A 12,602-nucleotide genomic window follows, 5' to 3' on the forward strand; every position below is an offset into this window, starting at 1 on the left:
ATATTCTCCCATCCAAAACACCTTTAAATATTTAAAAATATATATATATCTCTTTAAAATTTTAAAAAAATAAAAAATATTTAATCGTAAGGTTAATAACGATTTAAAAAATATTTACAAATTTTAAAAAATAACATTAAAAAGTTTGGAGATAATATTTGAAATGTATATAGATGGTTTCCGTCCATATATTGACAGAAACAATTTTTTTATTTTAAAATTAAATGTATTAATGCTCCTTATAAATTTTGATAATTATTTTTTAAACATGCTATCGATGGTAATTATATTTTTTGAATTTTTAACTATCGTAAAAATATTTTTAAATGGAGGGCATTAATAAAATCTTTTAAAATTGAAGAGTATTTTTTAAATAAATGAATAATATTTATTATTATTATTTTGAAAATGGAGGAGAAACTTTAAAAGTTTATGATATTCTCATTAATATAGTTCTTAATAGATTATTAATTTAGACAAATCTTTTATAATGGTAAATTTAATATAATTCAATAAGTGAAAACTTTGTTTAATTCTTTTAAATTTGAATATTCACCATTTTTTTTATTATAATTTTAAATTCATCAAATTGAACTTTTTAATGTGTATAAAAAATTAAATTAATCCACTCATTTTAAATAAACATAGTTTACGACTCAATAATTTCAATAAAAATTAAGACTTACAAAATCAAGTTTGATACCATTCATTTTAAGATAATTAAGCGACGTTGGCTCATGTATCAGCTTGGAGTTTGATTTTCAGAATGGATGAACTATTATAAGTGAAATTAAATCTCGTGTAGTTGAATATAGAAACATTTGACCGAAACAAGTTTAGAAGCACCAAATTGGACTTGAAACTATAATTGAGCTTACAGTCGGAATATCTATGACCTAGGTTAGATGAAATTGGTTAATGTATGAATAATATGTACCCTATAACTCTCTTTACGTGTAGACGTTTACTTCATCTCTATTATTTATGATTATTATGTTAGTATGATAATGCTTTTGCCTTGCGAGACATCATGATGTATCATGTATCATAAACACGAATGAAATACTTCGAACATATACGTCCATCTTATAAAAATATATATATATATATATATATGTATATGTATATGTATATGCGCGCCACGATAAGCATAAAAGTATTACGTGAACTATATGGACAAAATATATATATATATATATTCATTGATTTTATATTTATTGTTAACATATAAATAGAATTATTGATACCGCCTCGAAACATTATGAACAAATTAATGAAAAAATAAATAGGCGTGACAGAGGAAGACAGCACACAGATTGTGGGCAGGGCCCCAACGAACGCTCTGTCCAATCTGTCATTTCCGCTGCCGGCGCTCCTCTGTTCGAACCCTTTCTTTTCTACCCTTCATCTTCTCAGTTCTTTGCATTCTATTCCATTTCCAGAGTCAATATGGCAGAATCCACACCAGACCGGTCGTCTCCCCCTCTTTCATCCGGTACGTTTCCTATCAATCTCCTGATTTTTCCTTTTTCTTTTTTCTTTTTTATTTTTCGTATATATATATGTATATATGTTTGATATCGTCATTCACGTGATGATTTGCATTGCGTTTACATTTTCTGAGGATTCTTTGATCAATTTCCATCGGTTGTAGTATACGAGTGTTTTGGAATCAATAGGTTAGTGCTAGCAGATTTTGAATTAGAAGTATCCAATTCGAATTTTGCAGAAAATTTGCAGACAGATGAATCGCCTGGTCATCACAAGGAGACTCATGGAAGACGGGATGATATTGACGAGAATACCTCGTTGGATGAAGTCAGAGCGCCAAACGTGTTTGAGAGAGTAAAAGAGGAGATTGAGGCTCTGGTTGAAACGATCCACCCGAAGAAAGAGTCACAAATGTATGAAAGGAAGTTTTTATTCACTTATTGATCAACTAAACTTTTAGGTTATAATTTCATTAACTTCGACATTGGACTTATGTAAATGGTAAAATCAAGATATTGCTTCAATAGGAAACAGTTGACCTTCTTTATAAATTTGTATAACTAGATTTCAATATTTATTGCTAGGTTTCGGAGTTCTTATGTTACTTGATTTTGTGCTTGGATTTAGGAGTTTTGTGGCTGAGTATGCGTTTTCCCACTAGATTTTGGATGTTTGGCGTTGGATCTTAGATGTTTTATGAATTGGTTTTAGGTCAACTTCTAGTTTTATTTCAAAGATAGTCTACTTATTCAAGTTCAGAATTCAATTTAATGAAACTAAAATGAGCTTTTCATATATACATATATAAATCCTCGTGTTGTTTTCTGGTCGCAGGGATGAAGCTTCAGCAACGGATTCCATCGAAGAGAAAACAGAGTTCCTATTAGGTGGATTCTTTGTTTCTTATCATATTAGACTTTGCAATTGTGCAGTTGTATTCATATCTTTCTGCTTCCCTCTTTGTAAACTAGCTTATCTTGTTCATAAACAATGTGGACAAGATGGGAGATTGATTTATGAAAAGCCTCTAGACAGAAGTAAAACTTGATATGTCGAAATAATTATGGAGTTTATCTTCTTCTTGTGTGTATGGATCAGATAGCACAGCGAAAGCAGCAAAAGTGATAGAAAGAGCAAAGGACGAGATTGAGAAGATATGGCAAATTAAGAAGTCAAAAGAAACCCATGGCCATCGTGATGATATAGGAGAAGATACTCCAATAGATGAAGTCAAAGCTCCAAATTTATTTGAGCGGGCAGCAGAAGAATATCAGGCCCTTATCCAAACGATTCACTCTAAGTAAGAATCTCAGACATGCGATAAAAGGTTTTGATTGATTGTTTTTAATTAGTTTAGGTTGAGTGGTTATGAGATACATTTAGTTTTTTTCTTTCTACATTATCTCATTTACTGCAATTCTTTTGAAGGAATGAAATTACCAATGCTGCATCAATTCTGAAGGAAGCAATGCCTCTCTCGGGTAATACAGTTTTCAAATTTGCATTCTTACAGTTCTCCAAAGATGCTGTTTATTTATGCTCTATTATAACTTTTGACCATGGTACTCTGGTTGTGTGAGGTTCACATCGGTTGGGGAGGATAACGAAACATTCTTTATGAGAGTGTGGAAACTTCTCCTTAACAGACGGTTTTAAAAACTTTGAGGGAAAGCTCGTAAGGGAAACTCAAAAAGGACAATATCTACTAGCAGTGGGTTTGAGCTGTTACAAATGATATCAAAGCCAAACACTGGGTGGTGAGTCCCAAAGGGGGTGGACACCGGGCGATGTGTCAGCGAGAACACTGGGCCCCAAAGGGGGTGGATTGTGAGATCCCACATCGATTAGAGAGGAGAACGAGTGTCAACAAGGATACTAGGCCCTGAAGGGGGGTGGATTGTGAGATCCTACGTCGGTTGGGGAGGAGAACAAAGCATTCTTTATAAGGGTAGATGCATTCTTAAAAACCTTGAAAGGAAGCCCAAAGGTTCATATTAATTGGCCACTGGTTCACATTTATGGAAAATCGAAGTAGTTCGTCTAAATTGTTGTTGCCTAATTGCTACCAACTTGATGTTTTCTTAGGATTACTGATGAATTACTTGTTTTATTCTACTGTACAACAAAGTTTGTTGCAGATATTTTGCTTCTAATGAGTTTATCCGTGCGACAAATGATGCAGAAATGAGTTCAAATGAGAAAATGCCAATCAATGAAGTGAAAGGGCCAAATATTTTTGAGAGAGCAGAAGATGAAATGGAGGCACTTGTTCATGGCATCCATGATAAGAAGGAAACTGATTCGCCAGAAAAAGAAGGATTTCTGTCAAAACTGGGAAATTGTTTGGAAATAATATGCTCTCCTTCAAAAAAGAAAGATGATTAAACCCCAAAGCAAGAATTTGACAATCAAGAATGATGGTTTGTTTTCTAATATTTTTTCATCTGTGTATTGTTCCATTACCACACGAATGTTTGTGAGTCATCCACTTGTATTTCTGCATTATTGTATAACAGGAGCTTTGTACATTCCCATTTTGGGAACGAATGTATATCCTTTGTAACTTTGTAATCTGGAATTTGTAAGTTGTAATAATAAAAATTGTTTGCAGTGGGTTTGAATGTTTAAATTTCATTCATAAGTAGTAACTTGATGATTGATACAGGATCACCGAAAAATCGTTTGCGTATACTTTACAAAAATATTTATGCAAGCTCTTAGATCATAAATGTTGAAATCCAGAAAATGATAAATTGGATTTCAAACCCGTAACTAGAATCACAACATAAGATATCTTGATTCTATCATGAACTAGCTCTCGACCAAAATGCAACTTTTTAAAATTTCAATGTANCAGAAAATGATAAATTGGATTTCAAACCCGTAACTAGAATCACTCCATAAGATATCTTGATTCTATCATGAACTAGCTCCCGACCAAAATGCAACTTTTTAAAATTTCAATGTTACATGAATGATGGAATACAGGTTGTAACTTGGGTTCCAAGAACGGATTGATTGAAGGATGTTAGTTTGTTCGTGGTAATGATAGCGACTTTAGGAATCGATTCGATTAGTTAGAATTCGGANTAACTTGGGTTCCAAGAACGGATTGATTGAAGGATGTTAGTTTATTCGTGGTAATGATAGCGACTTTAGGAATCGATTCGATTAGTTAGAATTCGGGTAAGTGTTCTTGTGGGTCGATGTCTCTAGAGGATTTGTCAATGTGGTGATAGATAAAAGGTTTGGAAATGGCATATGCTTTGAGAATCATATGCTTGACTCGCAAGTTACTTTAAGAACCCTCTCCAAAGTTCTTCACATCTAGCGATTCAAATTCCCGAGAAACCAAAACCCCTTATGGAAACTGCTAGTGTCGGGCTTAGATCGAGTGCCCCCGTTTTCAATGGCTCCCCTCGTCCTCTCTCCACTACCTTCTTGTCTTTTCGGTTCATTCAATCCAAAAAGCTTCGCAGATTTCCACATGATTTGTCTTGTACCTCTCGTCCAAGCGCCAAAAGCCAGAAATCTGAAGGCGGTGATCGCAATTTTCGTTCGAATCTCCGGAAAGCTCAGATTGTTTCAGCGAGATTCGTAGAGGGTGGATGGAATGGAAATTACTTACAGAGCGGGAGTTTCGGGATTGCTTTGATAAGCATTACCGCGACGGTGAAGCACCGTATTAGTCCGTTCGTTGCTACATTGGCGACGAATCCGACGTTTGTTTCGGGATTGTTCGCATGGTTTTTTTCTCAATCGACGAAGGTTTTGTTGAACTTGTTCGTGGAAAGGAAATGGGATTTGAAGATAATGTTTGGTTGTGGTGGAATGCCTTCATCTCACTCTGCATTGTGCACCGCTTTGACGACTTCCGTGGCTCTTTGTCATGGCGTAGCTGACTCGCTATTTCCAGTCTGCTTGGGGTTTAGTCTTATTGTCATGTATGATGCAATTGGTGTTCGTCGACATACCGGCATGCAAGCGGAGGTACAAAATCTTGTTTGTTTTACATAGAATTTGCTTAGAATAATCTTGAACTTTGAAGTTTCCTTTCTCAGATTGAGTTGTTTGAATATGTTGGTTAGTACTTAGTTCTGCTGCCAATCAATGGGGATCTTTTGCATTTATGGGCTTGCTTCTCTGTCTTTCTCTGTGTGTTGTGGAGGAGAGGCTGTGTTGACATGGCTTTGTCTGCCTTCTGGTTCCTTCTGGTTCCTTCCTGTTTGGAGTTTTTGTTAGCTGTTATGCTTGGCAATGAATGGTTGTTTTGGATTCTGATTCTTGAGGAAGCAATGTCTTAGACTCGACTCTTAGTTTAGTGTAGACTCTTAGTTTAGTGTAACCGTCTAAGTCTACCACTAAAATATATTGTCCGCTTTAGTCCATTACGTATAAAGAATGTTTCACACCATTATAAGGAATGTTCCGTTCTCCTCTCCAACCGATGTGGGATCTCAAAATCTACCTCTCTTGGGGGCCAGCATTCTCGCTGGCACACAACTCGGTATCTAGCTTTGATATCATTTGTAATAGCCCAAGCCCACTGCTAGTAAATATTGTTCGCTTTGACCCGTTATGTATCATCATCAGTCTCATAGTTTTAAAACGCGTCTGTTAGGGAGAAATTTTCACACCCTTATTAGGAATGTTTCGTTTCATCCCCCTCCTTGGGGGCTAGTGTCCTCGCTGGCATACCACTCAGTGTCTGACTTTGATACCATTTGTAACCGTCCAAGCTCATTGCTAGCAGATATTGTCCGCTTTGGCCCGGTACGTATCGTCGTCAGTCTCACAGTTTTAAAACACGTCTATCACGGAGATGTTTCCACACCCTTATTAGGAATAGTTTGTTCCCCTCTCCATCAGATGTGGGGATTGATCTCACATTCAATGTCTATATTTAGATGTCTTTGGTGTCATGTTGTTTCCAAAGTCATCAAATGTTGTAAGGTTAGATGGTTATTTCATGAAATTTGTCCAAAACTTATTCCGATGGCATGGTGGTATCATTGGCTTATGTCACTTGCATCTATCTTAATTTATGGTTTTTATAGAGAAAGTATCATGTCATAAACGTTTGACTTTAATGACATGTAAGGACAAAAAGATTGAAACTTTTGTCCTCTTGTTCGAGAATATATGACTTAATTAGTTGAGCGGCATCGTTGAGGCATATCTAATTGCTTTGTCAATAAGGAAGGTATATTGTTATAAAGATTTGGAGTGGAATGGTAATGCAGGTTCTTAATCTGATCGTTGAGGACTTGTTTGAAGGCCATCCCATAAGAAAAAGAAAGCTGAAAGAGCTGCTTGGGCACACGCCATTGCAGGTCCTTGCTGGTGCTCTGCTAGGCATTGTGGTTGCTTGGTTCTGTTGTCAGGGCTCCATCATCCCGCCTTCAACTTCTTGATCCCATCGCAGCTCCTTTTCACTATGGAAATGGCCCATTTTTTTTGCCTTCTAATTTACAAATGGCATCATAACATTATAGCTTTCTTCTTTGTTCATAGTAACCCAAATCAATTTCATTTCTAAAGAAATAGTGGAAGCAATGAAGACCTGAATTTAATTTTTAATAGATTTCATAAGTTAAAAACAATCTCTTTTTGATCGAGGAGAATGTTTATATTTAGTCTAATTTGATTGAGAACCTTTTTAAGTCCAAATCAAATTAGGAATATATCATTCTTTTTTTTTTTTAAATTTCCCAAATAAATCTATTTTAGTTCTATCCTTGCACCATCAAGATAAGGGTGATGTTTTGATAGTGCCCTTCAAATAATTAGGAAAGAATCGCATGAATCTTTCCGCGTTGAGATAGATTAGAAGCTACAACAAGAAACTAGTGTCTTTCATTCGAATACCCAATAGGGTGATGTTGTATGGTTCTTAAGAGTTGGGATTGATTTAATATCGAGTTTTCAGATACATTTAAGTTGTATGTTACAACAGGTGTAAGTTACCGCAGGTGCTATTGGGTAATGACTCATAATGTTCCTTATCTTTTTGTAATTAATAATACATTCAAACTATTGTCTTTTGATAGTTAAGAAAGATGGTGTTGGTTCTTCTGTCTGAATCCGATCTAGATCTGCCCGATGATGTAGTCGAAATGATCATCGAGAGGGTAATGATGAGCCTATTATAACTGTGTTGCTACTCTTTGTTCCCAAAACTTTAGTTTGCTTGAATTTGCTGCTCATTTTGCAGACTTTAACTGAAGTAGATGGAAAGGGTGATGGTAAGATTGATGAGGAAGTGTGGAAGGCATATGCAGCACGAAATTCTTCTCTACTGAAGCATATCACACAAACATCGAACCATATCTGCCATTGTCTGAATGATAGCAGGGTCTCTATGGTGACATAAAACGCCTGTTTTATCAATGGCAAACATCATAATACAAGTTCTCTTTGCTTACAGGGACATGACACTAACATTTTAGATCTGATCTAAAGGCTTGATCTCAAAATCTTTGTTTTGAAATAAGATGGCTGAAGCAATGTAACCATTTTTTTGCAACCGTCGAAACCGATCAGTTTACGTACCTCCACCTCCACAAGTGCATGAAACAAGATGAGAACCCAGGAGAGTTTTCCATCAAAAATGCTGTCCAGGATCAACCATTCCAGCCCTCAGCATTGTCGGATGGTCGGAGTCGATCAGCGGGAATGTGCAACTTATTTTTATGTCATGGCTTCTAGTTCATTTTTTCTTCAGTTTCTTTAACTTTCGTTTTGATTTTCCTCTGAAAAGAAAGTGAACAATCAAGAAGAGATTACTTCACAAAGTGAAAGCCAAGTCAAACAAACCATTTAAAGTATCATATATATATATATATATATATATATATATCAAGGATCAAAAGGTACCTCCTTTTTGGTGTGTTGCTCAAACCAAGTACACCATTCATTAAAGAACTAATATCTACGGAACGCTCCTTCATGATCATATCATGGTACATTTTGCTACCGATTTCAGTGATTTGTTCCTCCACTTCTTCCAGCGTTTGATCCACATTGAGCTTAAGCTCACCTTTTCTAATGACTGTGACACCGAAACCATTTGCTTTGGCTTCCCGAAACGCATCCTTGCAAATTTTTTTACGAGAGAGAAACACAGTTATGCAAGTAGAATCGATAAGATATCCGGATGTCAACAAAACGAAAAGAAAGAAAAATACATATGACATACAACATACGACTGGTCGTCTCAATAGTTGACGATCACAAAAAGAGATTAATCAAACAGAAAGATTGTCCATGCACACACAGTAACTTCAAAGCAATGATTTAATTACCACAACAACCTGCAAATTATATAAATTCACAATGATTGGAGAAATCCCAAGTTTTGTAAGTTCCACAAACGGATATTGGTTCAGTAAGAACAAACGTTTGCTAGATCATTCAGATTATCCATCAGATGATTAAAGGGAAATAAGTACAGCCAATGCAAAATGTCATTAGCCACTTTCGAGTTCGTCAAATGTATTAGAAAGCTTGAAGCTCGAAAACAAGTAATTCCATACCTTAGGTGGACGTGCAACAAGAAAGGCATGGCCAGTCCCCAACATTTCCAGATGAGATTGAATGATATAGCAGAAGTTTTTGCAATCACCAGCATCCTCAAAAGCAATAACATGGCAAGGCTTTGGCTCAAGTTCAAGATCTTCAGCCATCTCCAAGGAATAGAATCCTACTCTCTGCTCTCCATCTTGCACCGTATACAGTTCGATGCACTGTAAAGTTAAATGAAGTGTTCAAAATCAAATCACAAAGAAATTCAAAGTGAGCACGTGAAAATTAAAGTGGGATAACATCATAAGTTCAGTTTTAATCATACTCACAAGTACATGGCGAAGATCTAACCACCACAAATAATCTTCTTCCTTTTCTTCTGCATACTCACGGTACTTGCTAACGACAGCCTGTGGTCCGAACATTTCCATTTCTCTTTTGAGCTTGTTCAATTTCTTTTCCATGAAGTTTTTGTTCCTCTCAGGCAACTTGTCCATTAACTCGGCAGCTTCTTGCACTTCTTTCTCGGTAATCCACCGATCTAAATCTTTTCCAACATCCTTCATAACAGATTTAACTTCTGGATCTGTCTCTGCATTATAAGATTCCAAAAATCCCTGGGACCATTTCTTTGTGTGTTGCCAAAATTCCTTCCCTGATTTTTTACCACGTCTGATGGATCCATCACTACTTTCTATAATTGTCGTAGAATCTTTCCGTTCTTCGTTATGAATTGGCATATTGGGATCATTGATATTCTCAATGCTACCATCGGGATTAGAAGACTTCTGCTCGTCTTTATTCGTAGAAAGAGGCAGACCAGCTTTCACAGCGAAAATTTCCTTTCTTTGCTCCAGGAAGTCATTGATGAACTCAGGGTTCTTTTCTAAAGGAGGACCCTTCCAACGGGGAATGATTTTTTCGGGTGGATCGTATATACTGATGCCATCTAGAGAAAAGAACGTAAGGGGGAATCAGGATAAGAACTATTTAACATAAAAAGCTGAAGAACATTGAAATACCTGCTCCATAGTCAAGATTTTCAATGCTGGAGTGGAGCCACTTATGCAACTTCAACAGCTTTTCATTCTCTCTCTCGACTTTCTTCTCAAGACCCTTAAAGAACGTACGCTTTTCCTCTGGATCCATTGAATAGAATGGATCTCGGTTCGATAGTTCATTTTCTCTAACCTTAAAAACAATATCTCTAAGGTTGTCGTCTTTCATCCACTCAAGCTCCTCTTCATTGTCATTTTCATACTCAAGTTGTGCAAATGTAGAAATGGCATCAGATTGCTGTTCACCTTTCTCTCTAGCAACCATATAGTTATCTCTAAAGCCAACTCCAATCTTCTTAACAAAAGGCTCAAGTTCATCAAAATTATCTTCCATCCAGTTCTTTGTTTCTCCATACGGCATGGTTTCTGCATCACGATCATTGCTTTCACGATCCAAGGACTTGTGGAGCTCTTGACTGCCGCCTACTGAGGGTCCTCCTTCCACAGAACTTTTAGAGCGGTCATCCTCGAGCGAGATGGAACTTTTATCACTGTGTGCTGAATCAACATTGTCACTAATCAAAGATGACGAATCTAATGCCTCAAATGAAAAGGAAGATTTGAACAGTATATTTTTTGAATCTGCTTCCTTGTTCACCACATTTTCCAATGTGTTATCATTTGAAAGCCCTGGAGCAGCAGGACATTCTTGTGCAGTTACGCCTTGAATTTTCTCATCAGCCATTTGTTTTCGTTGTTTTTCAGAGAGATACTCCCTAGCTTCCTTCACTGTTCTCAAGATTTTTAGTTTCTTTTGTTCGGAATCTGTTTTTAGTTTCTCGGTATCACAGTAAGTTTCAGATTGCGTTGTATCCATAACTCCTAAAGAAGTCTTACAATCTTTAACATCCCATGAGGTGCTATAGCCATTAAGTGGCACTTCCACGCTTGACGTGCTAGATACTTGCAAATCCTTTGTCTCTTCAGAAGCTACACTGTGTGGGAGCTCACTCTCAACACTTTCAAGCACATGCTCATCCTGTGCTAAAACATCAGCCGGAAAACAGGAACCTTCATCTGTATGTTCAACGATGTCATCTTCCTTTGGCAATTTTCCATTCAAGATATTGCTTTCATCAGAAACAGAAAAGGGGTCTTCTCGTGCCTCAAGTTCCCGTGCATCGCGTGCCATCTCTCTTATTTCCTGAATTTTGTTACTCAAATCTACAACACTTTCATTCCGAACTTCCGTAGACTCAACTAAAACTAGATTGGTAGCTGACGCTTTCGATTTTTCTTTTGCTATAGTACGCATAAGTTCTTGCTTATCTAATTTGGGCTTTTCAAATGACACCTTAGGTGGTTCTGCACGTTCATGAATAACTTCAACTCTACCATTCTCCAACACCTCTTTCCCTTTTCTAGATTTGATCTTTCTCCTCATCATTTCCTTCTCGAATTCGCTATACTCAACCTCCTCCTTTTTGAAAGTGAACAATTTCTTCAAAGAAAAAAGTAAGAGAAAACTACATAGAACTAAACCCCCAGCTCGTGAAAACTTGGTAAAAACCTCAGGCCTAAAACTGAAACCCTGAGCAGCTTTCAGAACAGTAGATTGATCATCTCCTTCAATTACAAACTTGGCGACTGAACTATTCCTTGGAAGCACATTCTTCCCACTCTCCATTTCTCTTGCAATCCTTCTCGCAGCCGAGATTTTATGGTTCACTCCACTTGTGTCATCCAAATCAACTCTCTCAACTTGACTTCTCGCTAAGATTTCATCCTCATTAATAGAAACCCATTTGACATTCCCATCAGAGTCTTGAAATATCGTAAATATAGGACTAGAACCAATCCCCCAAAACTCAATATCTTGCTTATATTGATCAACCCAATTCTCTAATCTATTCCACAAAACAGATTCACCTAAACCTTTCGGTTTTGTTTCAACAGTATTATCACTAACATCACCACCAACACGACTGGCAGTCTCACTATGATCAGAAATTCGTTCACGCAATTGAAAATCAGGATTTGAATTGTCGGGAATGGGAATTCGACGTACCTGTTGCTCCTGGGTGAGTTTCTTCCGAAGCGAGTTGCCGCGTCTGGTGGGACGATGGAAATTAGCGAAAACTATCAAGTTTGTTCTACATCTTGGAAGATTAAAAGTTGAGTATCTGTAAAATTTGGAGGCGGGTGGTTGAATCCTGAATTGGGTTTTGTTATGGCAATTTAGAATTGGAAATTTGGCAGGGAAGAGTGAAGCGGAAGGAGTGGTTATTGAAGAGGGAGAAGAGAAGATGGGATAAAGAAGCTCCATGCGAGAAGGAAGGATTCATAAGAATGAAGGAAGAAAATGAGGAGTCATGTGCAGAGCGAGAGGTTGAGCAAATAGGGAATTAGCTAAAACCCCTTGCGCTTCACATCAGCAAGATGGCGCCTCCTTAACGACGTCGTTGGATACTCCATCTTACTCTTATGCTCCGTACCGCAAAATGAAAAAAAAAATATAAATCTAAATTAATAAAAGAATCTATATAAAAAAAATAAAATAAAAAAAATATATATATATATATTTTTTTT

The 12,602-nt window shown here is 36.7% G+C and overlaps 3 protein-coding genes across 3 annotated transcripts; 2 read left to right on the forward strand and 1 right to left on the reverse strand.

The window, feature by feature from the left end:
* Positions 1-1,278: 1,278 nt before the first annotated feature.
* LOC111801191 lies at positions 1,279-4,120 on the forward strand. The gene is made up of 6 exons (XM_023685195.1): positions 1,279-1,495; positions 1,730-1,904; positions 2,326-2,378; positions 2,590-2,791; positions 2,920-2,972; positions 3,674-4,120. Exons 1-6 carry the CDS (start codon positions 1,450-1,452, stop codon positions 3,874-3,876), a joined length of 732 nt encoding a protein of 243 aa, XP_023540963.1. The 5' UTR covers positions 1,279-1,449; the 3' UTR covers positions 3,877-4,120.
* Positions 4,121-4,790: 670 nt separating this feature from the next.
* LOC111800325 (uncharacterized membrane protein YuiD-like) lies at positions 4,791-7,307 on the forward strand. The gene is made up of 2 exons (XM_023683967.1): positions 4,791-5,481; positions 6,735-7,307. Exons 1-2 carry the CDS (start codon positions 4,855-4,857, stop codon positions 6,903-6,905), a joined length of 798 nt encoding a protein of 265 aa, XP_023539735.1. The 5' UTR covers positions 4,791-4,854; the 3' UTR covers positions 6,906-7,307.
* A 447-nt stretch (positions 7,308-7,754) lies between these two features.
* Positions 7,755-12,442, reverse strand: LOC111800324. Its single transcript, XM_023683966.1, has 5 exons — positions 10,038-12,442; positions 9,345-9,964; positions 9,027-9,236; positions 8,368-8,585; positions 7,755-8,243 (listed from the first exon to the last, which is right to left on the reverse strand). Exons 1-5 carry the CDS (start codon positions 12,337-12,339, stop codon positions 8,201-8,203), a joined length of 3,393 nt encoding a protein of 1,130 aa, XP_023539734.1. The 5' UTR covers positions 12,340-12,442; the 3' UTR covers positions 7,755-8,200.
* Between the last annotated feature and the right edge of the window lie 160 nt (positions 12,443-12,602).

The sequence above is a fragment of the Cucurbita pepo genome, chromosome LG08, assembly GCF_002806865.2.
Source record: "Cucurbita pepo subsp. pepo cultivar mu-cu-16 chromosome LG08, ASM280686v2, whole genome shotgun sequence".
Taxonomy (NCBI): Eukaryota; Viridiplantae; Streptophyta; class Magnoliopsida; order Cucurbitales; family Cucurbitaceae; genus Cucurbita; species Cucurbita pepo.

Coding starts and splice junctions, on each gene's coding strand:
- LOC111801191 (XM_023685195.1), top strand. CDS start 1,450: ATGGCAGAATCCACACCAGACCGGTCGTCTCCCCCTCTTTCATCCG. Junction 2,379..2,589: donor GAAAACAGAGTTCCTATTAG/GTGGATTCTTTG, acceptor TGTATGGATCAG/ATAGCACAGCGAAAGCAGCA. Junction 2,973..3,673: donor GGAAGCAATGCCTCTCTCGG/GTAATACAGTTT, acceptor CAAATGATGCAG/AAATGAGTTCAAATGAGAAA.
- LOC111800325 (XM_023683967.1), top strand. CDS start 4,855: ATGGAAACTGCTAGTGTCGGGCTTAGATCGAGTGCCCCCGTTTTCAAT. Junction 5,482..6,734: donor ATACCGGCATGCAAGCGGAG/GTACAAAATCTT, acceptor ATGGTAATGCAG/GTTCTTAATCTGATCGTTGA.
- LOC111800324 (XM_023683966.1), bottom strand. CDS start 12,339: ATGGAGCTTCTTTATCCCATCTTCTCTTCTCCCTCTTCAATAACCACT. Junction 9,237..9,344: donor TAGATCTTCGCCATGTACTT/GTGAGTATGATT, acceptor TTAACTTTACAG/TGCATCGAACTGTATACGGT. Junction 8,586..9,026: donor TTGTTGCACGTCCACCTAAG/GTATGGAATTAC, acceptor AAAATTTGCAAG/GATGCGTTTCGGGAAGCCAA.